Consider the following 24,461-nt stretch of genomic DNA (forward strand, 5'->3'; position numbering starts at 1 on the left):
GGAAATGGCAACCCACTCCAGTGTTCTTGCCTGGAGAATCCCAGAGACGGGGGAGCCTGGTGGGCGGGGTCGCACAGAGTCGACACGACTGAAGCTGCTTAGTAGCAGCAGCAGCCAATGAAGAGGATGCAAATTCGATCCCTGGTCCGGGAAGATTCCATATACCGCAGGGCACCTGAGTCCAAGTGCCGTAACAATGTAAGCCCATGCTCTAGGGCCTGTGCTCCACAGCAAGAGAACCCATTGCAGTGAGAAGCCAGTGAACTGAAGCTAGAGAAAGCCCACAAGCAGCAGTGAAGACCTGACGCAGTCAAAAATAATAAAATTAACTTTTAAAATGGTTGAAAAAAGAAAGTTTTTATTATGAAAGCTTCCCCCTCCCCTTTTTGGGAGGTTTTTCATTGATTCATTCACTGAGCAAGTACTTATGGAATATTGACTATGTCAGTATGTTAAAATCTGGTATCTCAAAGATGATCAAAATATAAGAGGTCCCTGTCTGTTTAGTCAGGAAGATAGGTGCACACATAAATTATGAAGCTGTGATAAATGCTAAAACGAAGTGTTGATAAAATGTTACAGGATCACAGAAGGAGGTGACATGTTGTGTGTGTGGTCTTTCTGCTAAGAACCAAGATTCTCCTGATTCATTTTTGCTTTCATTTTCGGGGGAGGGGGGCAGGGTGGAGGGGCTTTGGCCTCATACCATCTTGTTTGAGGCATTGCTATGGCAGAATTCCACTTAGTCCTACTTAAACTTGAGAGTTTCTATAAATGCAGGGATTTATATTAAATATAGACTCCTTTTTGTGGCATTCCCACCATTGTCATTTTGGTTGCTGTGAGGTCGCTTTTCTTCTAAGATTTTAACTGCAGATGAAGGGATTAGACAGGAAATGCCATCAGGAATGGCTAACTTGTGATTTCCTGAAGGGGTGGTATGTCTTCTAATTAACAGTCTTCATATTGAGTATCTTGAAAGCCAACAATGTGAAACCACAGGAAAGCATTTGGTATACACTTAAAAGAAAAAGCTGGATGTAATGTTTTGGTCACATGGGTTGCATTCAGAAAAGAACTTTGTTGACTAGCTCAAGATGAGGGTCACAACACAAAGATGAAGCTATCAGGTTGTGGTGTGGGGATTCTGCCATCCTTTCTGGTCTCAGATTCCAGGCCCCCTTTCTTTCCCAGTGTTATGAATGCTATTGACAGTCCCGCCTGGGAGACTTCACTGGTAGTCCAATGGTTCAGACTCCATGCTTCCCATGGAAGGGCCATGTGTACCATCCCTGGTCGTGGAACTAAGATCCTGTATGCCATGGTCAAATTTATATATATATAAAGACAGTCCTTCCTGGATTTTTCCCAGTTGGCTACAGTTCTTATACCTCCAGCTGACTCCTGTTGCCTCCACCCCCTTCAGCTACTGGAAGGATCTTTCTAAAACCATTACTGCTTTAAAAACTCTACTAGCTCATTGCTGCCTAAAGAAAAATACTGCAGGCGTCTGCAGCCTGCTGGGCAACCCCCTCTTTCATGCTTTCTCTGCTTCTCTCCTGAGCTGCTTCTAGTGCAGCGTGACTTTTCAGTGTTTTTCCCTAAAAGCCACGCCTCCTATGTTTCTGACCATGTTGGTCCCAGGCCCGGAGTCATCTTCCAACGCTATTTTGTTTTCCTAGGGAAATTCTATTTATCCTGCCTTAACCTTTATTTGAGCTGTGGTGTTGGAGAAAGCTCTTGAGAGTCCCTTGGACTGCAAGGAGATCCAACCAGTCCATTCTGAAGGAGATCAACCCTGGGATTTCTTTGGAAGGAATGATGCTAAAGCTGAAACTCCAGTACTTTGGCCACCTCATGCGAAGAGTTGACTCATTGGAAAAGACTCTGATGCTGGGAGGGATTGGGGGCAGGAGGAGAAGGGGACGACAGAGGATGAGATGGCCGGAATGCATCACTGACTTGATGGACATGAGTCTGAGTGAACTCTGGGAGTTGGTGATGGACAGGGAGGCCTGGCGTGCTGCGATTCATGGGGTCGCAAAGAGTCAGACACGACTGAGCAACTGAACTGAACTGAACCTTTATTTCAGAGAAGGCAATGGCACCCCACTCCAGTATGTCCATGGAAAATCCCATGGACAGAGGAGCCTGCTAGGCTGCAGTCCATGGGGTCGCTTAGAGTCGGGCACGATTGAGCGACTTCACTTTCACTTTTCACTTTCATGCATTGGAGAAGGTAATGGCAACCCACTCCAGTGTTCTTGCCTGGAGAATCCCAGGGATGGAGCCTGGTGGGCTACTGTCTATTGGGTCGCACAGAGTCAGACACGACTGAAGTGACTTAGCAGCAGCAGCAGCAGCAACTTTTAGTTTGTTTCAGTTCAACAAAAGTTTATTGAGGGCTTCCTGTGCGCTGTGTGCTAGGGATACAGAACTCATTAAGACAGTCTTTCTTTTCAAAGGATTTAATAGTGTAAGGAGGCAGATAGACAAGTATTTGTTAGTATTTCCTATGTCCTAGGGTTAGATGTTGAAAATATACTGACAAAAGAGTTATACTTCCTGTCCCTCGTGAAGCATATATTCTAGGGGGAGACACATGAAATTTTAAAAGTGGATCTGTGAGACATACTATGAGCAAGGGACAGCCATTGATCTGAGAAAGCAAGCAACCTGGGTGAGTAGGAAAATCAATTCTTTTTGAAGAATTGAAGTGGCTGCGCTGCTGGGTGTGTGGGATCTTAGTTGCCCAACCAGAGATAGAACCTGTGCCCCCTGCAGTGGAAGCTCGGAGTCTTAACCATTGGACCATCAGGAAAGTCTCCTGGAAAATCAGTTTTAGATAAAATAGAGACAGGATTGGCTTCTTTAAGGAAGTGGCATGTTTAAAAAGACATTTAAAGAAATAATTCCAGTAAAGCATAGCAAAGGTTGTTATCACAGGAAGGGGAAGACAGAGGATGAGATGGTTGGATGGCATCACCGACTCAGTGGACATGAGTTTGAGTAAACGGGGAGTTGGTGATGCACAGGGAAGCCTGGTGTGCTGCAGTCCATGGGGTTGCAAAGAGACACGACTGAGTGAGTGAACTGAACTGAAGTAGAGAAAACCTATTGATAGAATGTAAATCCAGTTGACTAGTTATAATCCATTGTGATACACTCAGTGATGCAAGGATGTAACAAAAGATACTTTGATCATGGGAGGGGCACCCGCAGTTTTTATCTCGAGGCAGTGGAAGCATTTGGTGAGGGGTGGCTGATGGGCTTCCCATGCAGAAGTGCAAAGGTTTGAAGGAATTTGAGTTGTGTTTACAGAATTTAAAGTAGTTTGGTATTATTGAAGCTTTATAGTGCAAAAAAGCCCAGAGGCAGGACTTGAGGCAGAGAAATAGGTGGTTACAAAAGGAACCCTGAGTGCCAGAGCTGGCTCAGAGCTCAGCCCATGCCCACTATCTAGGACAAGGGTTTTTTTTTTTTTTTTTTTTTAAGTCTGTAACAGTTTCTTCATCTGTAAAACTGAGGTGATGGTAGCAGCGACCTCATCAGGTCATTGTAAGGATTAAGTACTTATAATAAAATGCTCAGAACCATGTCTAGCACACAGGGTGGTGGTGGGCATGAATTTGCATTGACTTACTGTAGACCCTTGGAGGGTTATTTGCAGTGGAGTGACTCGCTCATGGGTCTCTCTTTCAAGTGCCATTTTAGAGGGAGTGTGAGCGTGTGTGAACGTGTATATTGGGGAGGAAGGGGCTGGAGCTGAATTGTTGTGGGTTCTCTGAGCTTACCTTTCCCCCTCATTCCCAGCATAATTACTTGTTCCTCCACCTGTGTTCCCACAATGTTTTTTCTCCTCGGTGGCCTTTTCCCATTGTGTTTTATAGTTTGAATTTCTCACAGTAGACTGAGTTCCCTCAGGGTGTTAAGGACTATGGGTTACTCATCTTTACATGCCAGTGCCAAGAATAGTGCCTAACATTGGGCATACTGGGTGCTTCAGGAGTGTTTGTTGCATTTATTTGAAAGGTTTATTAGGGAGTTGCCCCAACTTATAATTTCAGGAGAAAGAGCCTCCCATGAAAAGTCTGGGCATGTTGCTATGGCAGGGTGTTTTCATTCTTTCATACACCAAATATTTATTGAGTGCCTACCGCACATGGTGCTGTGGGGGTACGAAGATGAATCAGCCGTGTATTCTGCCCTGGCTTGTGTTGACTCTTACAATCTTAATTGTGGGTGTGAGGGAAAAGGTGAATGGTTGCTGATAGGTTTAATGAGAACTAAGCTATGAAGTGGTTTAGTTGTATTGGGGTTTTTGTTTAGATGTCTAATTACTTCGATCAAAGAATCTCTGAGTGATTTTTTTTTTTTGAATGCTGTCTCATTGGTGGTGGTAGCTCATTTCTCATTGTTACATTTCATGTTTATATCATGACAGACTCTGTCTAGTAAACTGCACAGTGTAAAGTTTCACAGGAAGCCTGCTCCTTTCTCAGATTGTAATCCTAAATAGAAAGGATTCCACCCATGTGGGTTGGGGGCTATATCCTTGGCCTTGGACAAAATACCTTCCTGGATTCTTTATTTTTGAACGACTTTTTCTTGGACTCCTTAATCAGTCTTTGGTATTACATTAGATTAGAGGCACTTAATCACAGGTTTTCATTACAGTAGTTTTAGGCTTTTGCCATACTTGATCCTCCCCTGGGGAAGGAAATGGCAACCCACTCCAGTATTCTTGCCTAGAAAATCCCACCGAGGAGACTCTGGGCTACAGTCCATGGATTCCAAAGAGTCGGACACCACTGAGCGACTAACACTTTCACTTTCACTTAGGCTTTTGCCGAGCTTCCCAGGTGGTGCTAGTGGCAAAGAACCTGCCTGCAAATGCAGGAAACATAATGAGACGCGGGTTCGATCCCTGGGTTGGGAAGATCCCCTGGAGGAGGGCATGGCAACCCACTCTAGTATTTTTGCCTGGAGAATCCCATGGACAGAGGAGCCTGGAGGGCTACAGCCTGTCAGGTTGCAGATTTGGAGACTGAGGTGACTTAGCATGCCTGCAGGCTTCTGCTTGTATCTGTCTCTGCTTTTGTCGCCGAAATTCTCTGGTGAAGTGAAGTGAAGTGAAGTTGCTCAGTTGTGTCCGACTCTGTGACCCCATAGACTGTAGCTTATCAGGCTCCTCCGTCCATGGGATTTTCCAGGCAAGAGTGCTGGAGTGGATTGCCATTTCCTTCTCCAGGGGATCTTCCCGACCCAGAAATCGAACCCGGGTCTCCCACATTGCAGGCAGATGCTTTACCATCTGAGCCACCAGGGAAGCCCCTGTAGGCTATTCCACCACTTTTTTTTTAATGGAAAAGGCAGGCTTGCTCTGCTGTGATCGTTTATTACTCTTTCCTTAAACTACCTCTAAAGCCTAGAGAACCCTTTCTCTTTTAGCCCAATGAACTACTCCGTATTGAAAGTTGTATCAGATGCTCTCAACTCCAGTGCTGTGCAGACCACTGGGGTGCCAGATAAACTCTTCATCCTTGGCCTTCCCATACCCTCTGCCCACGTGTGTTAGCATAGCAGGACCAGGTCCCAAGGCACCAGACCCCTCAAATGTGTGTTGATTAGATAAACTGCCATGAATAAAGCTTGTGTATGTGTGTGTGAGTATGGAAGGGTGTATTTAGATGACTCAGAATTAAGGATTATGTTTAACAGTAAAGTGTCTTTGAAAACTCTTATTATAAAATATCAAACCTGTCAAAGCAGTTACATTTTCAAATGTCCCTTTACGATGAAAAGATGCTCATTCATGCATGAATGGAGAGATGCAAATGAAAGGACACTACTCCATCATATCTTGTCTGTCAGGGTGGTAAAAAGCACAAGTTTTTGACAGCATGTTTTGTTGATAAGACTGTAGGAGGGAAAGTGCTGTGCTCTCGCTCATAGCTGATGGGAGTGCAAAACGAATAACCCTATGAGGAGAATTTGGCAGTAGGATGCAAAATTACAGTGGCACTTACCTCTGATCTAGCCAGCTCACTTCTAGGAATTTATCCCCAAGATATACTGGTGAAAAAAAGAAAAAAAATCTACAAGTTTATTCATTACAGACTCTATGTGATAGCAAAAGACTGGAAGTAATCCACATGTCAGTAGGGAGTTGGTTTTAAAAAGTAAAGAACTCTGGTTCTTTGGGACTAACCTGGTGATCCAGTAGCTAAAATCCTACCCTCCTAATGCAGGGAGCCCAGGCTCAGTCTCTTATCAGGGAACTAGGTCCATATGACACAACTAAGAGTTTGCATTCCAGAACTGAAGATCCCACACGCTGCAACTAAGACCAGTGCAACCAAATAAATAAATACTAAACATAAAAAATCTGGTCCTTCAACACAATGGAGGATTATACAACTATAAAAAAGAAATGAGGACTGTCTCTTTCTTTCTTTTTTTTTTTTTTTACTGGTGTTTGATCTCTATGATGCTAAAGCTGAAACTCCAGTACTTTGGCCACCCCATGCAAAGAGCTGACTCATTGGAAAAGACTCTGATGCTGGGAGGGATTGGGGGCAGGAGGAGAAGGGGACGACAGAGGATGAGATGGCTGGATGGCATCACTGACTCGATGGACGTGAGTCTGAGTGAACTCTGGGAGTTGGTGATGGACAGGAAGGCCTGGCGTGCTGCGATTCATGGGGTCGCAAAGAGTTGGACACGACTGAGCGACTGAACTGAACTGATCTCTGATATATTATTTGAAAAAGTAAGATGTAGAATAGCATGTATAATTATGCTATTTTTTACCTAGGAAGGGAGGAAGAATATGAAAATGTATATGTATTTGCTTATATTAGAGAATATTAATAGGATAAACCAAACATTGATGGTGGGACAAAAACAGATGCTAAACTCTCCTGAAGGTACCTTACTTTGTGGCTCACTTTGTAACTATTAGACGCTACCCATAATTATAAATCAAAACTTGAATCAAAATTGGAGGGAGGAGTTGCTTTAAAAAAAGGAAAGCAACAATGAACAGATGGATTTAATAGTGTCTGAAGGTGGTTTATGTTTATTGAGAGGAATCATAGTCCTTACTTTGCACAGTTCCAGTATGCACAAACTTCAGTTCGTGGTTTAAGTGACACCGGTCCCCCAAGACAGTGGTTCAGATTTCAATTAGCACAGCAACTTCACAAAGTATAAACTTTGCTGCTAGCTCATTACTCCACACATGACCGTATAAATAACAAATGGCCTCCGGATCCATAGCCAATCATATCACTTTTTTTAAAGCCTTTTGGTGATTGGTCTCTGAGTTGCTCATTTAGTTCATGCAGAGATAGCAAAACGTATCTTAGTTTGTTGCCTCCATGTGTCCTAGTGATAAACCAATATGACATTTCCCATAAATGGATAATCGAAAGGGAGAACTGGCCAACAAAGACGAAAATGCAGGAAAGAACCAAAAAGTGACGAAGCTGGAAGTGAAGTTCTGATCGAGCGTAAATGAACTTAAAGATGAAATAGCTGACTGGGCGTGTGCAGCCCTGAATGAGCAGAGTGACAGTAACTTACCGACATAAAGAAGGAAAGAGGTTGACTTGGAAAGGATGAAGATGTCCCAGGGGAAGCAGTGCCTCAAAAGCACTCATGTTGAAAGAAGTCCTGGAGATATTTCACCACCCTCAAGAGCAAAGGATGAAATGTTGGAAGTTGAGCCATACTTAGAAATGAATATAGCGGTTTGCCAAAGTATAGAAAAGATGTTTGCTTTGTGTTGTGAGTTAATGTGGCAAGAAGAAGTCAAGCACCACTTAAAGAACTCTAAGAAAGGTTTTTTTAAAAACAAATACTGGGTTGGCCAAAAAGTCCATTTGGGTCAGTCACCTGAACCAACTTTTTGGCCAACCCAGTCAAATCATTCAGTTCTCAAACGTGTCTGTTTCAAATCGTAGTGTAGTAACTAAATATTAGTGTTACTATTTTGTTCATTTCCTTATAAACCCATAACCATATAAGTTACTTACTTTTTTATATATGTTATTTATGTATACCTATGTTGCATCTGGGGCTTCCCTGGTGGCTCAGCTGGTAAAGAATCCACCTGCAATGTGGGAGATCTGGGTTTGATCCCTGGTTTGGGAAGATCCCCTGGAGAAGGAAAAGGCTACCCACCCCAGTATTCTGGCCTGGAGAATTCCATGGGCTATATAGTCCATGGGTGTCAAAGAGTCGGACACGATTCAGCAACTTAAAAAAAAAAAAAAGGATCCTCTTTAGATCTGGGCACACCAATTAAACTTGAATACTAACTGGATATTTGAGGTTAGCAAAAGAAAACTTATAAATATTAATTAAGATTAAAGGAAACATTTTAGGTGGGGTAATAGTATCACGCGCGCGCGCGTGTGTGTGTTTAAGTCTTCAAATCAAAGTCTATTTAAGCCTGGAAAACCCTGGTGCTTGAATTTCTTACCCATGAAATAAGGAAGAGGATTGAATGTCTTTTCTGTTTTCTCTCTGTTCCTTATGTAATAGCCACTCCCACTGATTTTTCTTCCGCAAATCTTTTACTATTATGTGCAAGCCGTGGTGTTGCTTGTACTCAAAACTTTATGTAATCAGTGTACCTCTTGTGGGGGGCTGGGGCGGGGGAGAGGTGTGTGTGGGGGGAATGGGCTGGAGCAGGAACTCCAGGGCTTGGGCTGAATTATCTAATCAACCCTAGAAAGCTGCTCTGAGCTTTTCTCCTGATCAAGGATCCCTTCAGGATAGGGAGGCATGGCACCCTTGCTTTGAAGTGACTCAGTCGTGTTTGACTCTTTTCGATCCCATGGATTGCAGCCTGCCAGGCTCCTCCATCCATGGAATTCTCCTGGCAAGAATACTGGAGTGGGTTGCCATTTCCCTCTCCAGCTCTTGCTTTCGTAATACCCAAAGAGCCTTGGTTGACTGTCAACATCAAAGAGATGTGAAGAAAACAGTGGGCCAGGGAATTCACCTCCCAAGAGCTGTGTGCCAGAGCTTACAACACAAGTTCTGGAAACCCCAGGTTCCCCAAGAGCAGTTTCAGACTGCCCACACAGAGGGTGCCTCCAGGAACAACTAGCCACCAACTGGTAGGTACCAACGGTGCATAGGCCAGGGAGGTGCTTGCCAAAGATATCTCGGGTAACATGCTATAGATGTCATCAAAGTTTATTGAAAAACTTGGGCTTAAGTATTACACTGCACATATGCAGTAAAAGTCTGGCCAGAAAGAGTATTTCCCAGGAACTTGATTCAACTCTGATAAATAAATGTATGAGTATTAGAAAAATTGTTTGGGTAGAAAATAGTTTTTTGTTTATTATTTTATCTTGGTCTCTCAGCTGTGATCGACCTATATGAGGTTCTTGGAAAGCTCCAGCCTACCCGTATGGCCCCTTGCAATAATATACTTGTTAAAGGCAGGGAGAGAATTGCTGTTAGTTGAAATTATTTCAGCCAAGTTAGCTCTTATTTTAAAACCACTTTCTGTTCAGAAAATGTTGTCCTAGATGACACTGGGCTTTCCAGGTGGCTCAGTGGTAAAGAATTGAACTGCCAATGCAAGAGTCTCAGGAGACGAAGTTTCAGTCCCTGGGTTGGGAAGATCCCCTGGAGAAGGGAAAGGCAACCCATTCCAGTATTCTTGCCTGGAGAATCCAATGCACAGAGGAATTGGGTGGGTTACAGTCCTTGGGGTCGCATGTGAGCCTGGATGAGTAACTATTATCCCCCAGACTTGGTCATATTAACTTGCAGCTCTGCAGACTTTCCACCACCTTCTTTTTCTGAAGGGTGAAAACGACATCTTCATTGTGACTTGTGAGTTCTGGTAGAGGACTTTAGTGTTCATGGTACCTGAAATATCAAGTAAAAAAAAGGGAACTGGAGTTCCATGTTTACTTCTAATTGCTTTTTGTAAATAGTCATAGAAAATTGGCAGATGCTCTGGTCCCAGACATTGCATTTCAACCCCAAATACTCCTAAAGGAAACCAGACCAACCAACCGTGATAATAAATGACCATTTGCCTTTTGCAGAAGCTGTCCAGCTGGGCTCAGAAGTAAAATTTGGGAGTGAGTGTGATGAAACACAGCTAGATGGCAGGAAAAATGATTTCCTTAAAGACTGCAAAAGTCATCCTATGACTGTTTCCTCGAGAGGGTAATGGTAGCTCTCTGGAGAGGCTGCAGGGCATGGTGATTGAGAATGGGACCCTGGCCCAGGATGCTAGAGTCACAGCTGTCCCACCACTTACAGCTGCATGACTTAGAGAAAATTACCTGACTTCTTGGACTTCGCTTTCTTTACCTGTAGAGCAGGCAATGGCACCCCACTCCAGTACTCTTGCCTGGAAAATCCCATAGATGGAGGAGCCTGGTAGGCTGCAGTCCATGGGGTCATGAAGAGTCGGACACGACTTGGCAACTTTACTTTCACTTTTCACTTTCATGCATTGGAGAAGGAAATGGCAACCCACTCCATTGTTCTTGCCTGGAGAATCCCAAAGACGGGGGAGCCTGGTGGGCTGCCGTCTATGGGGTCTCACAGAGTCAGACACGACTGTCGTGACTTAGCAGCAGCAGCAGAGCAGGATGGTAATACTGTACTTGGCTTAACAGCTTGTGGTGGGAATTAATTTAATATCAGCAGAGCACTTAGAGCAGGGCCAGACATACTGTGGGCAATCAGCAAACACCGGCCATTCATATCACTAGCAAAATGATTCCCAGTATCTTGCTTTTCACTGTGGCCAAGCAAGTGTCTCAAATACACGTACTGAGAAATACTTTTATATTTGGGTGCAAGTCATTTTTCTGTGAATTTCCAAGTCAAAAGTGTTAAACCTGTTAAGTTGTTAAGCATTTGAAGGCATGAGGCCAGTGGCTTTGAGGTGTCGAGGACACTCACAGCTTCCCAGCTCAGAATTCTCAACTTGACCCTTCCTTTCTGAGAACATAGGCGATACTGGAAACTAAAATTACTGTAATTTTCTTTCTTCTTCTTCTTCTTTTTTAATTTGGCTATACTGCCCTGGAGAAGGAGATGGCAACCCACTCCAGTGTTCTTGCCTGGAGAATCCCAGGGATGGCGGATTCTGGTGGGCTGCCGTCTGTGGGGTCACACAGAGTTGGACACGACTGAAGCAGCTTAGCAGCAGCAGCAGCAGCATACTGCCCAGCCTGTGGGATCTTAGTTCCCTGATCCGCCATTGAACCTGGGACCTGGCAGTTAAAATGCTGAGTCCTAACTACTGGATAGTTAGGAAACTCCCACTGCTGTGGTTTTCTCTTTAATGAGTCCATCCTTATGCTTAAAACTATTGAATTAGCTCAATAACTTATAGGTCCTTGATTAGGAAAAGGTTTAATTGGTTATGAATCAACTTTTTGTTCTTTAGACGTGTTTTACAGTTGACCCTTGACTATATGGGTTTGGACTGTTCAAGTCCACTTGTACTGGGATTATTGACAATAAGTGTGTACTGTAGCACTGCAGAATCCCAGGTTGGTTGAATCTGCAGATGCGGAATCTCAAATAAGGAGGAACCTCAGGTATGGAGGGCGCACTATTAAGTGGTACATGGTATTTCTGCAAAGGGGGAAGGGTGCCTCTAATCCCTTAGTTGTTCAAGAGTCAACTGGATTTTCAAGATATGTGGAACTTAGAAAATGGAGCAGCTCTTTCTGTTGGTTACAGTAAGCTCTTAAAAGACAAGTATTAAAATCCCTAAAACCTCTTTTATAGGGTTGCATAGGACTTTGGATGTTACATGTGCTTAATAAATGTTGATTTGATTTCATCTTAATTTTTCCGTTTTGCCTGTGACCTAGTAGTCGTTCAGTCATGTCTGACTCTTTGTCACCCCGTGGACTGTAACCCACCTGGCCCCTCCGTTCATGGAATTCTCCAGGCAGGAATCCTGGAGTGGGTTGCCATTCCCTTCTCCAGGGGATCTTCCTGACCCAGGGATCAAACCCGGATGATCTGCATTGCAGGCAGATTCTTTACTGTCTGAGCCACCAGGGAACCCCAGGTAGGAGACAGAGCTCATGGTAAATAAACCTCACATAGAACTTCCCTGACTTTGGGGAGGAAATCCTCCATCCTCAAATGGAAAGTAAAATTGGCACCCCAAATTAGATTTTGAGTTGGTGGAATTTATACATTTGCTGGGGATAAAAAGAGCGCATTTAGAACAGGCCTGGGTATCATAAGAAATGTCATCAGTTGACGTAATCTCTTTTATGTATGGAGAGATCAGATCTTACTGTAACTTAAAAGCTGCAATTTACTGATCGTTGTGGCTTGTCTGTGTATGTAATTTTTTCCCCCCTCACAAAAGGAAAAAACAGCCCCGCAAAGAAAGACTGGGAAATAGCCTCTTTCTTCCAGTTCTTACATCTTCCCCTTTTCTTACATGTAATCAGGAAAATTTGAGAGTAGTTTGAAGGGGTGGTAAAGGCTCCAGCAACAAAGAGGACTGTTGCAAAACATTGTTTAGAGATTAATGTTTTAGACCAAAGGTCAAGGGAATATCAGTCACTTGTCTTTGAGAGGTTAAGCAATTCATTTTGTTGTTGTCGAGTTTTCCATTTATTTATTTTATTTGTAAATCCAACTAGTCGATTACTTTAAGGAAGATATTCTAATTTGATGATACCTTAATACTTTGACATGGTTTAAATGAATACAAATATAATATTTTTAAGTGTAGTTAATGTACAGTATTATATCTTACAGGTGTACAATAAAGTGATTCACAATTTTTAAAGGTTATACTCAACATTTGAGCTTATAGTTATTGTAAAATATTGGCTGTTCTTCTTGTATTTTATGATATATCCTTGTAGCTTTAAAAAAAAATAGTTATAATTTTTTGGCTTTACCAGGTCTTAGTTGCAGCATGAAGGATCTTTGTTGCAACATGTGAATTCTTTGTTGCAACATATAGGATCTAGTTCCCTGACCAGGGATTGAACCTGGGCCTTTTGCGTGAAGTCTTAGCCACTGGGCTACCAGGGAAGTCCCCCTTGTAGCTTATTTTACACATAATAATTTGTACTTCTTAATCCTCTACTCCTAATTGCCCCTCTCCTCCACCTTCTCCCCATTAGTAACCACTAGTTTGTTCTCTGCATCTGGGAGTCTGTTTCTTTTTGGTTCTATTCACTGGTTTGTTGTAATTTTTAGATTCTCTATATAAGTGCTCTTATACAGTATTTGTCTTTCTCTGACTTACTTCACTTAGCATAATGCCCCCAAGTCCACCCATGTTGTTGCAAGTGGCAAAATTTCATTTTTGATGGCTCAGTAGTATTCCACTGTATATGTGTACTAGACATGTTCTTTATCTAGTTAGCTGTTGATTGACACTTAGGTTGCTCCCATATCTTGGCAACTGTAAATAATGCTTGGTTCAGTTCAGTTCAGTCATTCAGTCGTGTCTGACTCTTTGTGACCTTATGAATCGCAGCACGCCAGGCCTCCCTGTCCATCATCAACTCCCGGAGTTCACTCAGACTCATGTCCATCGGGTCAGTGATGCCATCCAGCCATCTCATCCTCGGTCATCCCCTTCTCCTCCTGCCCCCAATCCCTCCCAGCATCAGAGTCTTTTCCAATGAGTCAGCTCTTTGCATGAGGTGGCCAAAGTACTGGAATTTCAGCTTTAGCATCATTCCTTCCAAAGAAATCCCAGGTTTGATCTCCTTCAGAATGGACTGGTTGGATCTCCTTACAGTCCAAGGGACGCTCAAGAGCCTTCTCCAACACCACAGTTCAAAAGCATCACTTCTTCGGCGCTCAGCCTTCTTCACAGTCCAACTCTCACATCCATACATGACCACAGGAAAAACCATAGCCTTGACTAGACGGACCTTTGTTGGCAAATGCTGGGTTAGGCAAGTCTTAAATGTTCTGTATTTTATAAGGTAATGTTTCTCAGACCTTAATGGGCATACAAATCACTAGGGATTTTACTAAAATGCAGATGCTGATTTGGTAGATCTGGAATGGAACCTAAGAGCTTGCATTTCTAACAAGTATCCCATGCAGGGCACTGCAAGTCTTGACTCTGTGACCCTCCCTTGGAGGATCAAGGCTCAGAAGCAGAGATTCTCAAATATGACTGCACATTTTAACAACCATAGATGCATGGGTCCCCCTCCAGAGATTAACTGACCTGCGATGTGGCCTGAGTGTCAGGAACTGATCAGTCTCCCCCAGGTAATTCTCAGATGTGTAGCCAAGGTTTTAAACCACCGTCCAGTCTGGAGATTTGATTTCATTAGTTCTCCACTGGTTCAGTGGAAAAGAAACCACTTGCCAGTGCAGGAGATGCCTGTTCAATACTCCAGTGTTCTTGCCTGGGAAATCCCATGGATAGAGGAGACTGGCAGGCTACAGTCCATGAGGCCACAAGGAGCCGGACACCACTTAGCAATAAAGCAACACAGCACATATTTCATATCCAAGGGGAAGTTGTTCTCGTTCCCCAAGGGGAAGTACCTGCCTTCAAAGTGATGTCCTCTGTGTGGGAGTTTTTTGTTTTGTTTTCAATTTGTCCCCTTTTCCTTTGAATCTCATGTTTTGAAAGAGTCCCTCCACCAAGCAAACTCCATTTAAAACAATTTTGTTTGTGTTTCTATTTTTAAATCAATCCAACCACGTACAGTTGTCAGCTGGACTTCCGGATCAGCATGAGCTAACAATTGGTATTGCCACACTCAGTTGGCGTGAGCTCCAGAAAAGCCCAGAGCAGAGTAGTCATTCACACACTTTCCATGGCAAATATGTGATTTCCTTAGGACTTTCAGAAATGTTGAAAATAATTCATTGGTCTCTAGTTGCTTTGTTGGTGGACCCAGGTCAGAGTCCAGTGACTGAATGATGAGAGAGTGCCTCAGGTTGGCTGTGTGGGGGGCATTCAGAGGCAGGAGGAATTCTTGCCTTCTACACCTCCAGCAGAGTTCTTCGCAGTTTTGTTCCTTAATTATCTGCATTATCTTTTGTCTGCCTTTCCCATAAACAGACACTCCCTTTAATCCCATCCAGCCTCATGACTTGATAGACATGAGAGTTAAGAGGTTTTAGTAGGTAGAGGGTGTGACTAAGATATCAGAGAAGTCTGCTGAGAAGAACTGCCTTGGTTGGGATTTGTTCCCTGGTGGCCCAGTCAGTAAAGAATCTGCCTGCAGTGCAGGTGACCTGGGTTTGATCCCTGGGTCAGGATATTCCCCTGGAGGAGGAAATGGCGACCCACTCCAGTATTCTTGCCTGGAAAATGCCATGGACAGAGGAGCCTGGCGGCCTACACTCCTTGGGGAGTCGCAAGAGTCGAACACAACTTAGTGCCTAAACCACCAGCACAGGGTGTCTCCAGCTGGGGAAGGGGGGAAGGGGTATTCCAACGAAGAGGAAATACTCTGTGCACAGGAAAAGTATCTGGCTGGAGGGCTCTTGTGGTAATAGGGTGGGGAGGGGACTGAGGTTGGTTGGTGGATGAGAAAGAAAGCTACTGATGTTGGGCCAAATTGGGAAGGGTATTAGATGTACCTGTAACAAGTTTAGTCTTCAGCTCTGAGGCAGGGAAAATACATTGTTGTTGTTGTTTTTCCTTTCTTTCTTTTTTTTGGTGAGAGAGTAACATCTGATTTGTATTTTAGGAACAATGTATTCTTGTGGGACTGAAGGCTAAGTGGGGAGAGAGACTTGTCTAAGGAAATACTTACCTGAAGCTATTGAAAAAGCATGATGTATGCAGAACCTGAACGCAGAGAATGGTAGATGTTCTACAAAGAATGAAAGGCATTATGGTTATTTCAGATTTCCAATAGGAATCAGATGATGGAAGACTCAGCGAACTGGTACAATATTGACTCATTAAATATAAGTTGGTAAGTTAAGGATGCATACTGTTGGCGACTGAGCAGTGGCATCTAAACTTGAGTGTGAAACAGGATCACCACAAGGGCTTGTTGGACCACACCCACTGAGTTTCTGCTTCTGTAGGTTTGGGTGGGGCCTGAAAGTTAGCAAAGGAATGCAGGCCTGGAGTAGCAGAGGAACCCAGTGAAACAAATGGAAGACGGAACAAGCTGGTAGAACTTCAGCCCAACCATATCCGTAATTAAGATAAATGAATAAATATATCAGGTACAAGGCAAAGATACAGTAGACTGGGTTTTCATTTCCGTCGCTCAGCTGTGTCCAACTCTTTGCGACCCCATGGACTGCAGTACACCAGGTTTCCCTGTCCATCACCAGCTCCTGGAGTTTGCTCAGATTCATGTCCATTGAGTTGGTGTTGCTCTCTAGCCATCTCAGCCTCTGCCACCCCCCTTCTCCTTTTGCCTTCAGCCTTTGCCAGCATCAGGGTCTTTTCCAATAAGTCAGCCCTTTTCATCAGGTGGCCAAAGTCTTGGAGCTTCAGCTTCAGCATGTCCTTCCAATGAATATTCAGAGTTGATTTCCTTTAGGATTGACTGGTTTGGTTTCTGTGCAGTCCAAGGGATTCTCAAGAGTCTTCTCCAGCACCACAATTCAAAAGCATCATTTTTTTTTTTTTTGGCCCTCAGCCTTCTTTAAAGAAGTTTTCCCTGGAGATATGCAAACAGGCCAGTTTAGGAAGAGAAATTGCATTCTTGCACGAAGAAGTGGATTAGAGGATCTACTTTGGTCTCCTTTCTGGACTTAAGATTTGGTCATAGTTTGTTTTCTACAATAATGATAAATTATTATATTGCAAAAATGATAAGTTATAAATAACAATACAGATAAATGTTCATTTTATACTTAGAATATTTTTAAATGCCCAGAATAAGACAAGTCATTCCATCCTTCCCAGCCAGGCATACCTGTAGCTAGCCTTTGGTACAGAGACCCACTCAGTCTTTTGAATACACAAATTTATTTACAATTTTGATGAAGTGGGTTCATAACAAGTACACTGTATAACAACTTTTCTTTAACCTTATATCTTTTCATGTCATAAAATATTTTTGTAAAACAGAAGGATGAAGCATTTTCAACCCAGGAGGAGAAAAAGCATTTTGAGACTGATTAAATCCGTACAACTAGTCTCAAAATGCTTTTTCTCTCCTGGGTTGAATATGCTTCTGCCTCCCCCCGATCTGCTGATTGAAGGTCCTCTGAATTCTGCCTTCTGCTTTTATTCCCAAGAATGGAAACAGCTAACCATAAAGAAGGCAGAGCGCCAAAGAACTTTCGCTTTTGAACTGTGGTGCTAGAGAAGATTCTTGAGAGTCCCTTGGCCTGCAAGGAGATCAAACCCATCAATCCCAAAGGAAATCAACCCTAAATATTCATTGGAAGGACTGATTCTGATGCTGAAACTCTTTATACTTTGGCCACCTGATGCAAAAAGCTGACTCATTGGAAAAGAACCTGGTGCTGGGAAAGATTGAAGGCAGGAGGAAAGGGCGGCAGCAGAGGATGAGATGGTTAAATAGCATCACCGATTCAATGGACATAAGTTTGAACAAACTCTGGTAGATAGGGAAGGTCAGGGAAGCCTCACATGCTGCAGTCCCTGGAGTTGAAAAGAATCCGACAAGACTTAGAGACTGGACAACAATACCACCACCGCCCCCCCACCCCCACCCCGCCCCCCCACCCCCACCCCGCCCCATCCCTTCTCCGGTGAAGGTATAGACTGTCCCCTCCCTATCTAGAGAAACCACCCTTTGCAGATCCAAGCAGTAGCTCAGTTTGAATGATGGGTGGCTCTTGGCATTTCTGAGGTGATACATATCACTAAGTGAATAATCCTTTGGGCACAGCCTCCCAAAGTGCCTTTTTTAATACCCAGGAAAGTGTTTTTGGGCAGCTGGGAAGCATGAACTTGGCTTTGTGGGAAGAGGTTTGTGCTGGAGTTACAGTTCTGGAGGGTCGCTGATGTTTTTGCCCAAGATAGCATACAGACTGAGAGATAAGGGACATTTTCTAGCATCTTATATTGGTTCCTGGATATATGAGCAGAAAGAATTATAAAACACAATGAGTTCCCCCCAAATAGAGAGGTATCATGTAAGTCCACAGAAGAGTTTTGAGGAAGCTGGGATCACAAAGCAAGCTGACCACTGTTTGTTTAGGAAGCTTGGCCGTGGTGGCAGGAGATTGGGCAGTAGCTTGTAAGGAGAAGAGACTGATATGTGGGGAAAATAGCCGATTCTAGAGAAAGCCATGGCAGAGAAAATAGAAGGTGACCATGGAGCCTCATAGTACCAGGAAGTAAGGAAGTGCTTAAAAGGCAAACAGATAGAAGCAAGTCAAAGGGATCAGGAGCTGATGGGAAAGGGCTTCCAGTGGCCAGAGCCAGAACAATCTGAGCAGTAAAACCCATTGTGGAGTACTGGGTTATAGCCCGAAGGATGAAGTAAGTATCTATGAGTATATACTATACTGGGGCTTCCCTGGTGGCTCAGACTGTAAAGAATCTGTCTGTAATGTAGGAGACTCAAGTTTGATCCCTGGGTTGGGAAGATCCCCTGGAGAAGGGAATGGCTACCCACTCCAGTATTCTTGCCTGGGAAATCCTTTGGACAGAGGAGCCTGGAGGGCTACAGTTCATGGGGTTGCAAAGAGTCTGGCAGGACTGAATGACTAACACTTTTGCTTAGCAACTGAGCAACAACAACATACTCCTTATTTGTAAGGTAAATTGGGTTCATTAGCTGAGTGAACCTTAAGGGCCAAGGATTCTTCACCTGCAGTCTATGGAGCCTCCAATCCTCCCTAAGTGGGCTGCACGGGGACCTTAAACATCAAAGTATAGCAAATATTATGTGTAAGGATCTGTATCCTCAAGTCTCATCAGGAAGCCAAGGAATTCTGTGCCCTCAAAAGGTTAGGAATGTCTTTTGTTCATTTTCACTGCTGAACAAGACTGTAGGTTGGATACAATGGTGTTTTCAAAACACTTGGAGAAAATCACGCCCACGTGTTTACTGCACTACTTCTTCAGCCACAGGCAGTATCCAATTCCAGAATCATTTCTCCCGTGCTTTCCTATAGTTTTGGTAGATCTATTACAAATCGAGTGTAATCCCAATTCAGTTTCAAATTACCCTCAGTAAGTTACATTACAAATGATCTTGAGAGCTCTGGGAATGTCAGGTGTACTGATGATCTGTTGACTTCATATTTCCTTGTGTGTTAATATTTGCTGTATTCTTTCATCTCCTCCTCTTTAGTGGAATAGAACAACACAGTTCACAGGGGAAAATGTAATTTTAATATAAGTGATTTTACATTACTAGCCAATGATAAGAGGAAATTTTGTGAGTAAATGCCATTATGCAGTATTGTTTCTGCTGCTTTTATATGTCTGATACCAACTTAAAGCATAAATGATCATGATCATGCTTGGTATTTAGAATAACTGTGAGAAAGATGGGCTAACAGCTAACCCATTACCTGTTAACTTAAATAATGTTTTTATTTTGAGAAAAACAAAACTATTTCCAAAATTAAAAACTTAAGTAAGAAAAACAGCGTTATGCAAATCTCTTTACTGTCTAGCTTAGTAGAAGACAGCTGGATTCTCATATCTGTTCTGAATTCAGTGTGTTGCAGTGTTATTTTGGTTGAAATCTATGAAAATGAGAAAATGTAGCCTCACACAGGAAAAGGAGGAGTACTTTAATACCTTTTTTGATATTATATCAACAGTCTACAATCATAGTTTCCTAAAGGTTAGTTGTAGTGTAGAATCTGGAGTCATTTCATTGAACTGTTTTTAATCTTTCATATATTAAAATCCATTGGTCTTTCCTGCACTTTCAGTGGACCCTTTACCCATGCACGATTTTGTACTATTTAGAAAATTCTGGTCACTAGGTAAGGCAGGTCTTCTAAAGCCACGTTCCTCACCATCCTTACTTCATCAGGGACGTCTTGAAGTACTGGGAAGCTATCAAGCTCACCATGACAGGTGTCAAGTTTTCCAAAATGCTTCAAAACTCAAATTTTATCATTGGCAATAAATACTGTCAGTTGTTTCCCTGGAAGAAACAGACTCACTTTGTTCATTTTTGTGAAAATGACTGCCAGGTAACAAATCAGTCAGTTCAGTTGCTCAGTCATGTCTGACTGTGGCATGCCAGGCTTCCCTATCCTTCACCATCTCCAGGAGTTTGCTCAAACTCAATGTCTATTGAGTTGATGATGCCATTCAGTCATCTTGTCCTCTATTGTCCCCTTCTCTTCCTGCTTTCAATCTTTTCCAGCATCAGGGTCTTTTCTAATGAGTCGACTCTTCAAATCAGGGGGCCAAAGTACTGGAGCTCCAGCTTTAGCCTCAGTCCTTCCAGTGAATATTCAGGACTGATTTCCTTCAGGATTGACTGGTTTGATCTCCTTTTAGTCCAAGGAACCCTCAAGAGTCTTCTCCAGCACCCAGTTCAAAAGCATCAATTCTTTGGTCATTAGCCTTCTTTATGGTCCATCCCTTACATCCATACATGACTACTTTCCCATTTTGTCACAAAGAACACTAAAATGACCTGTATGCAAGGGTCACGATTTACTAAAAGTAGTAATCCCTACTGGTCGTTTCATTAAGGATACATGTAAACACTTTTTTTTGTTTTAACTGCTAATGTGTGGTGAGGAGCCACTGCCTTGTTGAGTGATAAGGCTCCAGCAGTTTCCCCGCAATTGCTTTTGCACCAGCACAGTGAAAACGACAATGTCTTTGTGTTATTCTAAAAATAGCTGTGACCTTTGAGAAGGTCTCAGGGACTCCCGGGAGACCACTAATCACACTTTGAGAACCACTATAAAGATGCTTTTGTGCCTTCCTCCTACCCCATCAGCCCCCACCCCACAGCCTTGCAGTTTTCAGGCAGATGTCAACATTTCTCTGTGCATGGCTCCTTAGTAATACAGTCTGGAGTAGCTCTGCGAGTTTGGTGACATCGTCATGATTCTAGGCGGCAGGGGGACATGCATCTAAGTTTTCAGCCCCCTACAGCGTGCTGGTGGTCCCCAGTGAGATGCTGAAGCCCACCTTTCCTCCCGTTTAGCGTCGTTGTCTCCTGCTTAGCTCTAGGCAGAATTTAAATGCCTTTCGTGGTCCCCCTAGTAGGACACGGTTTCGTTTGTACTTGTAGCGTTTAATATATTGTCGGCTTGCATCCTAAGTTATTTTCTAAAAACTGGCCAGTTCCTTAATGACGTCTGTCAGTGCCAAACGAGTGGCTGTTGCCTTTTCGTGTCTGCATGTTGTCCAGTAACAGAGAGGGCGTTTTGTAAACATTTGTTTCAAATCAAAACTGAAAGCCAACAAAGTCTAACAAGTGTGCGGTAGTTGCACATTTCCTGACTGCAAGCGTTGGCACGATCAAAAGTAGAGAACTTGATCTGCTGCTGTGGTGTGGTTTTTTTTTTTTTTTTTAATTCCTAGTTCACTTCAGGTTCTGGGCCCCAGTATTCAACACCGATTCAAACCGCGGCTGGAGTTCGGAGCGTCGGGGTACTGCGTGTTCCGGCCGTGTGTGTACATTGCTAAAACCTTGGCAGGAGAGCGGTCGCCAGGAGCCTGCAGGCGGGGCTCGGCTGCGAGCGGGCCAGCTGGGCTGCGTCGGCGCTCGGGGCTCGGCGCCCCCGCCCGGCGCAGCCTCGGGCTTGCCCCGCCGAGCGCCCTGCCCTTTTAAGGAGTCGGGCCGTACCACCAGAACTTTGTGGGCGGGGGTGTCCGGGCGAACTCGGACACCTCGAGGTGAGCCCAAGGACGGTTTTCTTTCCCCTGCTAATGCGGGCCGGCGTGCCAGCGCCGCTCAGCGGGAGCTGCGCTTTGGTGGGCTCGGCGCCGAGGGAGCCCTGGCGGCGTCCCTTCCTCCGGAGTCGCCCGCAGGGATCGCGGTCGCTGTCGGCTTCGGACGCGACGCTCCCCCGGCCGGTCCGGAGTGGAGCGCGCCTGCAGAGGCCCCAGTGCCCGGATGTCTATCAGGATTAGCGCGAGCCAATACGCTCGGAGCCGGAGGCTGCGCTGAGGACGCCCGGGCTGCCGGAGCAGGTAGTCCCGTCACCTCGGGGAGTCGCGCTGGGGAATCGTCCCCGCCCGGCCCCGGCAAATGGTGAGCGCGGCGCCGGCAGGAGGGCCGCGGCTTGGAGGCGCTGATGGACGGCAGACCTTGAGCTCTACAGACTGAATTATGGCAGCCCAGTCAAGGTAAGGCAGGCGCCGAGAGAAACTTTTCCAAATGTGTGTGAGTGGCGAGGGGGGTGGAAGGTCGCAGGGGAAGGGTTGGGGTACTGTGCAGAAGACCGGCAGGAAGCAGCTTTGTCATTGCTTTCTCGTCGTCATGTATGTCAGATTTTAAAAAGTAAAAAAAAAAAAAAAAAAAGTCTGGAGGACGTACTAGACCATTTCTGCAGAGGACAGGAAGAGGGGTCGAGTTAAAGTTAAGGTTCAAGTTAGATTTCTCTTCTCTGGCCGCCCCCCAACCCCCATAATTATTTTCAGCGAGATCAAGTTGGCTTAACCTGTCTGCCTTTGCCCAAATCGTCCTTTAGTTTCTTTGTGCACCTCACTTAGGTTCTCCTGATTTTTTTTCCCCTCCCTCTGGTAATGCCTTGAGCAGCACTTTGAAAATCAATTAACGCGAAACAGTTCGCCTTGGGGGTTGATGGTTGAGAATTTGCCTGGCAAGTGACTGGAAATTTTACTGCCAAAATGTACGATCGCACATAAAACGGCACAGCTTTCGTGAATCTGCTGAGTAGGCAAAGACCAGGAATGTACCGGGGTTGGTGAAGGGAGAGGATAATGAACAGCAGTTGCTGTCAGAGGAACGCTATAGTAAGAACCTCCAACCCTGACTTTCCCTGGTTTGTTACCTCTTTTTTTTTTCCTTTTGGTAAATGAGCCTTTAAGAGCGATGACAAGGCATCAGTGATTACGAGATTCAGACTGCTGTGTGTGCTGTCAATTTAGTTGTGACAGCAGTTGGGGCTAAAGGAGGCTTAAGAATTTAGATATGCCTTCTTTTTTAACTTTCAATTTTATTAGAAAGTCCTTTGGTGTCACGTTTAAAGTGATTGGAGGGCTGCTCAAGTTGCTTTTTGAGGTTGTAGAGTCATTTGGAGGAACCTTACAAGGCTCAACACAAGTCAGGTCTGAAGACCCAGATATGTCAGAGAAATAGATGCTTTCCTGTTGAAGTGTAGGCTTGATGAGTTTAAATTCTTTTCCTAAGAGATAGAACTTTCTAGGAAGAGAATTTCACTCTATGGAGCGTCTCCTATGTGCTTTGTGCATAATTACTCCTCTCCTCTGAGTGGTTTATCCCCTGCCCCCATTTTATTGGTTTTTCTAAGAAGGAGGTTCTTGGGGCTGTGTTGTAGGAAAACTTTGCTGAGAAACTGCAGTTGCATCTTTATTGTTACTAGCCTTGACTGAAATGTAAACTGCCTGAAGGGTCCAGGGCATCAAAACCTTGGATTAAGACATTGTGATTAAGAAATTAAATAGTATGTAACAGTGCTCAAAGCTAGAAAGTAGGGATTTGAACTCAGGTGTGAGTGATTTCAGTGTCTGCGCCCTTAAACTAATGAAGAGTAAAATGAGGTAATAGCTAAATTGGACATGGCTGTGTGCCAGGCACAGCGGCTGTAATTGGATTACCTGGTTGACTCTTTGCAGTCACTTAAGTAGGTAAGTACTTTTTCTTTTTCACATTTGTTCAGGAAACTGAGGCCCAGTCAGTCTTTTCTTGCTTGAGGTTACCCAGGTGGAGCAGTGCCCAACTCCTGAGAGGCCTGCAGCGTTTCCTCACTTTCAGGCTGCCTCTTTAATGCTGAGATGAGGTGTCAAAGGGGAGCTGCAGAGCCTCAATCTAAAGGCACAAAAAAGCAGTTTCTGCCAGAAATAATCTGCTATAAGATGTAGAAATCCGAGTTATCAGCATGGTCGTTCAATTTGCTGGTGATTGAAATAGGAAGACTATACACATTTCGCTCTTCTACCTGGCCTTCAGATGTGCCCTTGAACGAGGAACAAAGCCACAAGGCCATGATGTCTTGTTTGCATTATGTCTGCCTTATGGAGTGTCTCTCACAAGTAGTAAATGTGCATTTTCTTTTCTTTTCTATGTGTGTGTGCCAGCATGCACTCACTTGCTCAGTTGTGTCCCAACTCTTTGCAACCCCCATAGACTGTAACCTGCCAGGCTCCTCTGACCCTGAAGTTTTGCAGGCAAGAATACTGGAGTGGGGGTGCAATGCTCTCCCCCAGGGGGTCTTTCTGACTCAACCCACATCTCTTGGTCTCCTGGACTGGCAGGCAGGTTTTTTACCACTAGCTCCCGGCTGGGAAGCCTTCTTTCTTTTTTACCACATCAATAACTGTGTTTTATTTATTTTGTATTTTTTCTGCAGAGGGTCCAAAAATCATT

General features: G+C 44.1%; 1 protein-coding gene across 1 annotated transcript in view; it reads left to right on the forward strand.

Annotated features, from left to right (window-relative positions):
* Positions 1-24,461, forward strand: part of AFF1 (ALF transcription elongation factor 1) — a 175,996-nt gene that overhangs the window by 16,746 nt on the left and 134,789 nt on the right. Inside the window, exon 3 of the mRNA XM_068974980.1 lies at positions 21,470-22,142. Coding sequence (XP_068831081.1) covers positions 21,470-22,142 — 673 coding nt within the window. The remainder of the gene's footprint in view (positions 1-21,469; positions 22,143-24,461) is intronic.

The sequence above is a fragment of the Capricornis sumatraensis genome, chromosome 7 (assembly GCF_032405125.1).
Source record: "Capricornis sumatraensis isolate serow.1 chromosome 7, serow.2, whole genome shotgun sequence".
Taxonomy (NCBI): domain Eukaryota; kingdom Metazoa; phylum Chordata; class Mammalia; order Artiodactyla; family Bovidae; genus Capricornis; species Capricornis sumatraensis.